At 54.2% G+C, this 7,890-nt stretch overlaps 1 protein-coding gene across 1 annotated transcript in view; it reads left to right on the plus strand.

Annotated features, from left to right (window-relative positions):
- Positions 1 to 7,890, plus strand: part of CACNA1A (calcium voltage-gated channel subunit alpha1 A) — a 181,704-nt gene that overhangs the window by 102,838 nt on the left and 70,976 nt on the right. The window contains exons 19-20 of the mRNA XM_077765843.1: positions 5,884 to 5,897; positions 7,760 to 7,885. Of these exons, the coding sequence (XP_077621969.1) occupies positions 5,884 to 5,897; positions 7,760 to 7,885 (140 nt within the window). The remainder of the gene's footprint in view (positions 1 to 5,883; positions 5,898 to 7,759; positions 7,886 to 7,890) is intronic.

The raw sequence follows: 7,890 nt of genomic DNA on the forward strand, positions 1-7,890 counted from the left end.
CCACTGTCACAGATGGGAAATCAAGGGGTGGAGCACCTTGCCCAAGGTCACAAGTGCAGTAAAAGGCTGCAGACACACCATTCTGCCCTGGTGCCATGTCGCAGGGAACATCTATGAGAAATTCCCCGCCCCCCCCCCACACCCCAATTCTTCGGCTCTTCCATGTGCTTGCTGTGTGACCTAAGCAAGTGACTTCACATCTCTGGGGCTCCATCTTCTCCATCTGTAAAATGGAGATGGTGGGATCCAATCGGGTCGTTGTTGGAATTAAAAGAGGTAATTCATCCAAAAGACCCAAAGGAAGAGCAGCTGACAGTAACTGCTTGGTACCCATAGGCCATTTTTAGCTGGCAATGAGTCAACCATCGTTTTTACCTGATGCTATTCCTGAGGGATCTGGGAAGCCACACTGGGCCCTCAGAACGGAAGGGAGAGCAGGGTTCAGGCTTCTGGAGGCCCCTTCCTTCCAGGCCAGCGCCCTGCCCAGGAGGAAGCAACATCCATTCTCGTTCTGTTAGTATTTTGGAACACTTGTTCGGCGGTCCCATAGCGATTCTATATATAGGAGACCAAGGATGTTGGAACAGATGTTGTTCTTATCTTCATTGATGTCCTGTTAGTCTTCTTTTATATCACCGTGAGGGCATCATATTGATTTTTTAATGATGTGTTTTAAGCGGCTCTGTTATATCACATCGGCACTAGGCCAGCACTTAACCAAAATTGAATGTGTGCATGAATGTGTCCCTGAAAACCATTGTTCCGGGGATCTTCGTAAACTATAGATTCTAAGGCCCTGGGTCTCAGGTACAGCCTAAGCTCCTGCCTTTCTCAGGAGCTTCCAGGGGAGACCGATGCTGGTCCGGGGACCGCACTTTGAGTGAAGAGAGTCCGGAGGGCAGGGTTAAGTGACTCAGTGCCCTGCATGCAGAGTCACCAGGATGGCGAGTGCTAGAAACGCGGGCCGGCTTGGGGTGCTGTGGTCCCTCAGGTGGCGCAAGGGAGTAGCCACCCGTGCTGAGATTTTCCAAAGTGGAGAGCATCTCTTGGGGAGGCTGCACACGAGAAAGAGTCTGGTGTTCCTTCAGCACGTCCAGAGGCCGCATTCCGGGAAAACGCGGCGTGTGTTTCAAGCATATGAGAGAGGCTTGATAAGGTAGAACGGAGTCAGGTTAAAGCTAAAGACGCAGATCATTACAAACCAATTTTTTAGCTGTGTAGGGACATTAGGAAGTCAGGAACCAGGGCAGGCGGGGCGGGCACGCTCAGTTGGCTGTCCAATTCTTGATCTCTGCTCGGGTCTTAACCTCAGGGTCGTGAGCTGGGTGTGGAGACTACTTTAAAAAAAAAAAAGGCATGAAGGAGAGAAAGGCTCGTTTTTCCCCAGGTGGGACTGCCCTGCACACGGTAAGGTGTTTCATGTGCCTGCCTCCCCTTTCTCAAATGCCCACAATGCCTCTCCGTTGTTATGTCGTTAGGTCTCCACATAGCTCCACCACAGCCCCCCTGGAAACTGTTCCAGGTCATCCCTACTCTGTGTCTTCTCCTACGGGCTTATTCGTTCATTCCGTCGGTGTTTGCTAAGCGCCTATCACAGTCCAAGCTGGTGCCGTGGATTCGATCATGTAAAGCAGTGCTTTAGGACACTCTAAGAAATAAGACCAAGAAATGGTGCCCAGCCGAGGATCCCAGGCCAGGGTTCCAAATGGAGCATGCTGAGAAGGGAGCAGATCGTTCTAGGCTAAGAACGGCATGTGCGAAGACCCTGAGGTGGGCCGGAAGGGGGCGGGATTGAAGATTGGAGGATATGAGAGTGGCAGACGAAATTGAAGGGACAGCGATGGGTCAGCAGGACCTCGCCTTCTCCCGGGACAAGGAGAGGCCATGGAAAGGGTTTTTAGGCAGAATACAGCATTTAGAACCTGACCTCATAATCAAGGACGGGTGATTCAGTGTTATTACTGTCAGAGGTCACACTCCCGCCCATCACGTCTTCCTGTGTGACTTGTAGTATGTCGCTTCCCCTCTCCGGGCCTCTGTTTCCTCATCTGTAAGGTGGGGATAAGAATGGTACCTATAAGCCAGGGTAAGCAGAAGGCTCAAATGACCTAATACATGTAAAATGCTCTGAATAGTGCCTGGCTTAGAATAAGTACTCGGTAAATGGTAGCTATTATCACTACGAGTGTTGATGTTAAGTACTGAATATGTACTGTCTGTAGTAGTGGTAGCAGTAACCATTCAGTAGGTATTAGCTATCACTAGTTTTTTAAAAAAATTTTTAATGTTTATTTTTGGAAGAGAGAGAGAGACAGAGCACAAGCAGAGGAGGGGCGGAGAGAGAGGGAGACACGGAATCTGAAGCAGGCTCCAGGCTCTGAGCTGTCAGCACAGAGCCCGACACAGGGCTCGAACCCATGAACCATGAGATCATGACCTGAGCCAAAGTCAGACGCTTAACTGACTGAGCCACCACCCAGATGCCCGTTGTTTTTTATTTTTAATGTTGATTTATTTTTGAGGGAAAGAGAGTGAGTGTGGGAGGGGCAGAGAGAGAGGGAGACAGAATCCCAAGCAGGATGTGAGGCTCCCATGAACTGTGATACCATGACCTGAGCCGAAACCAAGAGTCGATCGCTTAACTGACCAAGCCTCCCAGACGTCCAGCTACTGCTATTTCTTTTTAATTTATTTTTGAGATAGAGATAGAGACCGCGTGAGCAGGGGAGGGTCAGAGAGAGAGGGAGACACAGAATCTGAAACAGGCTCCAGGCTCTGAGCTCTTCCTCAGCACAGAGCCCGACGCGGGGCTTGAACCCATGAACGGTGAGATCATGACCTAAGCCGAAGTCGGACGCCTAACCGACTGAGCCACCCAGGTGCCCCTACTGCTATTATTTTTATCATTTGTACTATTAAGGTTTTCTCATCAGTAGATACAGAAAACAGCTTTGCATCCATAGCCTTTAGAGTGACCACCCCAGCTCCTTCCTTTCACAGATGGGGAAACTGAGGCCCAGAGAGGGGAAGGGATTTTCCCCAAGCACAGGGAGCCAATAGCAGCAGTGTGATAAGAACTCAGGAGGCTTCCTGAATCCCACAGATGCCCCTGCTCCCCCTCCTCTCAGAAAGTACTTCCCCATCCCCATTGCTGCCCCCCCGCCACCCCAATCTGCACCAGGAGGAGGTGTCAAATGCCCTGGCTGAGAGAGGCATTACTCATTTGGCTTATGATTATGAGAAGGTTCTGATGCTCGTTGGAGCTAAAACTTCATGAAGATTTAGACACTTTTAGAGGAAAAAAAGATCCAAGACGAGGCATTCATCTGCTTGAACAAAACAAAACAAAAAGAATAGCCAAGAGAAAATTTTATTCGCGAATATAATATATTGGAAAGACATTTCTGGTCCATATGGTGACAAGCCAGGAGCCTGACCTAAGGGTCTGCCGCCTGCATTTTTCCTTTTTGTCATTTCTCAGCCCTTTTCCCAGACACACTCTGTGATTTCCCTTCTCCAAAACATGGGCGGTATACGTGTAATTGGCTCCTTTCTGTTCCTCTCTGCCTCTCCTCCAATTATACCTCCTACCTCCTTCGTCAGGCTCCCCAGCTTTAAACGCCCCCCCGCCAAGCTCACCCCAGTGAAAAGTGGGCGGAAGCACATTCTCCTTCATCCATTCCACATGGTCCAGTAGCCTCTGCACCCAGACGGCCCCCCCAGGCGGCCCGGACGCCCCGCCCCAGGTGGCGGCTGAGCCCAGTTCCCCCCCTCTTCCCCCACCCCGGGCGGCGGCTGAGCCCGGTGGCACCCCAGGGCAACCAGAGCGCAGGTAGAGCTTTCCCTGACTCCCAGGAAAACGTGGTGGCTCGCAGACCTGGGCAGTGCCCCCTGCTGGACACGGCCAAGCAGGGCGATCTTTTGCCCAGATCAGTGGCACCCCAAAATCGACATCTTGGCACCCCAGTCCCACCTGCTCCCATCGCCATGAAACCCAGACCCCAGGAAGAGCAGGAAGAGAGATCTCTGACTGCTGAGCCTCACAGCTTATCCTGTGTGGGGAGGGGAGGGGAGGGACGCTCCATCCCTTCAGGCCCTGATTCTTACCGGCCCCCCCAAAGTGGGGTGTAGCCAGTCGCTCCAGCACCCAATTCTGTGCCCCCAGGCCATCCATTGCGCCATTTTCTTCACTAAGTGATGCCCTAGCTTAAAATTTGTAGGACCCGGGGCACCTGGGTGGTTCAGCCAGTTAAGCATCTGACTCTTAATTTTGGCTCAGGTCATGCATGATCCCAGTGTCGTGGGATCGAGCCCCGAGTCTGGCTCTGCGCTGAACGTGGAGCCTTCTTGGTATTCTCTGTCTCTCTCTCTCTCTCTCTGCTCCTCTCCTCCCCTCTTTTTTTTTTTTTTTTTTTTTTTTTTTACNTTTTTTGATCTGAAGAACCAGAGGCCAGCCCAGCCCTTTCCCGGCTGGGCACCACGTGCCAAAATGCCTTTGCCTCTCTGGGCCTTAGTTTCCTCATCTGCAAAATGAGCCTGATGCTAGTCCCGCCTCCTGCAGAGGTGGTTGTGGGGATTAGAACCTGGTGACACAGGGAAGCAGGACTGTCCTCTGCTTCTGGAGGCCGGGGCTCGCCCCGGGTAAGGCGTCAGCTGCCCCTGGCGGAAGGGTGCTGAAGTGATTAGCTGGCAGAGGCGCGCAGCCTGGGACAGGACAGGGTTATGCAACCGGCTGCCTATTCCGGGCAGATGATGTACATCCCCGAGGGGGAAGGGGCCCGACTTCAAAGTTTCCTGCCCCTTTGGAGCTCTCCTTGGAGACGCTCTGCAGGGAGCCTCCTGGAGGGCGATGCGCGGCGGCCTCTGCAGGCTGAGCTTGCAAGGAAGGCTTCACAGCAGCGTCAACAGACGGAGCCAAACGGGACGGGACGATGCCTGCAGCCCCTCCATCCACACCAGGGGCTCCTGGTCGCAGGCGCGAGCCCGATGTCCCCACGAGGTTTGCCGTGGTCTCAGCTGCTGCATTGTTCAGTGTAGCCTCTACACGGTGGCCGAGGGATCTAGTTCCTCTTGGACAAAGCAGTTCGCCCGCGCCTGCTTTGTGCCAAGGATCGCGCTCTTTCTTTTTTAAAAAACGTGGACGTATTTTCTGAGGGGCCACCAGTCGACCCACTGCGGTCTGCCCTCTGACCTCCACGCCCAGACGTCTGTCTGTTTCACGTGCAGAGCACCCCCGCCCTATCCCGGCATCCCCAGAAGTCTTAACTTGTCACGGCACCAGCTCATCCTCTGAGTCGGGAATGGAGAGACTCTGGGGAAGACCCATCTGGGGGCCAGATCGCACCCCCTCCTGTGATACAGCAGTGGGACAGACACGGGGTAGACACTCCCATTCCAAAGGAGGGGCGTTGGGAAGGATAAAGGGTTGCTGGTCCCAAGCAGGCTCTAAACCCAGTGGGGAAGATCTGGTAGATTTCAAGGCCCTGGGGTCATTCTCTAACCCGTGGCCCATTAACACGTGTGTTCCTCACAGCGACGCCCACCCGTGTGATGGATGAAAAATGGCCTGAGTTACTCACCGGCATTTAGGGAGCAAAGGTCCCACTGCTATATTCCCAATGTAAAATCCAGGACCCTGGGGCTCGGAGAGGTTAGTCAAACCACAGAAGGTCACACAGCTAGTAAGTGGCTTTGCTCAGACTCCAGCCTGGCTCAGTCTGGCCCACTCACGTGACTGAGAAGGGAGAGAAACCCAGCTGGGCCTGCCCTTCTGCTTCCTCGAAACACGGGACGTTTGCAAGGTAAAAGGCAGAGTTTAAGTGAAAAAGTGTTCGGTGGATGGATGTTTCCAGGTTGGGTCTGGGCCTTGGTGCTGTCTCCCAGCTAGTCATCGAACGGTGTGATCTGACCGCCATCTCTTGCTCACTTCTGGTCTCCCGAGGACGCGTGTGGTGGTGACAGCCTGAGAAAACCATTTCCATCATGACTTGGCTTCTCCAGGACTCAGTTTCCGCATCTGTATAATGGGAGCCGTCAGGAGCCCAGCCTCATAAGCTTGTTGGAGAAGTTAATGAGTGGACATAGCCAGAGGCTGGCTCACACTGCTGGCTATTAGGGCAAGTGCCAAGGACCCCCCACACCCAGCACCCCTCAGCAGTGGGCTAAGCCTTTGGGGAGCTCCCACACTGCTTAGGGAAGCAGAGTGTCAGGTGGAGGGCTGGCAGCACGGCCACCAGAGCTGTGGTGTCTGGGCTCCCAGCTGCTTCTGCCACCAGCTGGCTGTGTGGCCTTGGGTCAAGGCCACTCCCTGTCTCTGAGCCTCAGTTTCCTCATCTGTAAAATGGGACTGACAGTACTACCCACTTCCTGCATGGGTTCAGAGAATGGGAGGAGCTGGTTTGTATTGTCTCGTATACAGCAGGTGCTCAATACGTGTGAGGCATCATGAGGAGGAGTGGAGGGACACAGGAAGCAGAAGAGCCAGAGAGAGAAGTTCTGAATTGCAGAGTCCCCTCTGGAGGGAGAGGTCATTGGGATTATACACAGAGACTTCACCAGGGCTGGTGCCCAGGGATGAGGCCCCTTGTCTGAAGCCCAAGGGTCCAGAGGGGGGTGTGAGCGTGAACAGAGCCGACTTGGGGGCCCGACTCTCAGGGAGCTGCCTGGGGGCCGGCGCCGGATGGCCGTGTTGCCAGGAGGCACCAAACAGGCTCGAGACCCCAGCCACCCTCCCTGGGGCGGCCTGGCGAGCCAGGGGTGAGTGTGCAGATGGGGGGCAGCAGGGGCCGATGAGAGGTCTGAGCCCGTGGGGTTTCTGCAGTGTCTTCATCTGAAAAATGGGGGCGTTTGTTTATTATTTGACAAGAAGTGACCAAGCGTTTGCCGTGTCCCAGGCCCTGATCTGGGCACCGGATTCACAGCTGCAAACAAGAGAGACAAAAATAGACCACTTGCCTCACACAGCTGACGTCCCAAAGGCACTGAGGTCAAAAATCAGCCGGGACCCTTAACATTTTTCTCTCCTCCCCGATGCCCCAAATGCTCAGACTCCTTTCTTCTCATGTCCGTCTGCACGGTGTTAATTACTTGAGTAACTAAGGGACCAGACTCCTACCCACCTCATCCCCCTCCCCCTTCACCCCCAGCCACACCAGCCTCCTGAAACTCAACAAGCCTGTCCCCACCTCAGGACCTTTGCACTGGCTGGATTCCCTCTGCCTGGAGTTCCCTTTGCCCGTCGCACCGGTCTCCCCATGAAAAATTAACCAAGTTCATTTACCAGCTGTGTGGCCTCAGACTACAGACTTAACCTCTCTGAGCTAAGTGTTCTCATCTGAAAAATGGCGCCAGTGATCGCACCTCTTGGGGCCGAGGACACAGGGGTTGATACAAGTCAGGTGCTTAGAACGGCGCCAGAGAGCTTGTGTTACTGAAGTGTTTGCTGTTACTCCTTTTGTTATTTTTTATTGTGTTCACTTGCCTGTATGGTGTCCCCCCCCCCAAACTGGAATCTTGGGTGGGGACATAAATATGACAGGCATGTAAAGCTGTGCCCCTGAAGAGGTGGCGTCCCTCTTTAGCCCCTCGGGAAAGCACGTGCGCCCCAGTGCTGCCCAGGCGCTGAAGGGGCGCTGTAGGCGGGTCCCGGAGCTCCGGCTTCGAGGAACGCAGGTCTGGCGGAAACTTGGGGCGGGGAGAACGTCCGTTCTGTTCTTCTAGCTCAGTTACGGGTCCTTTCTCGTTGGCCTGCCTCCTACAGAGAGAACCAGGGCTCCGGGGTCCCCGTGTCGGGCCCCAACCTGTCGACCACCCGGCCCATCCAGCAGGACCTGGGCCGCCAAGACGCGCCGCTGGCCGAGGACATCGACAACATGAGGAATTCCAAGCTGG

Source organism: Crocuta crocuta, unplaced genomic scaffold, assembly GCF_008692635.1.
Source record: "Crocuta crocuta isolate KB4526 unplaced genomic scaffold, BGI_CrCroc_1.0 scaffold693, whole genome shotgun sequence".
In the NCBI taxonomy this organism is placed as follows: domain Eukaryota; kingdom Metazoa; phylum Chordata; class Mammalia; order Carnivora; family Hyaenidae; genus Crocuta; species Crocuta crocuta.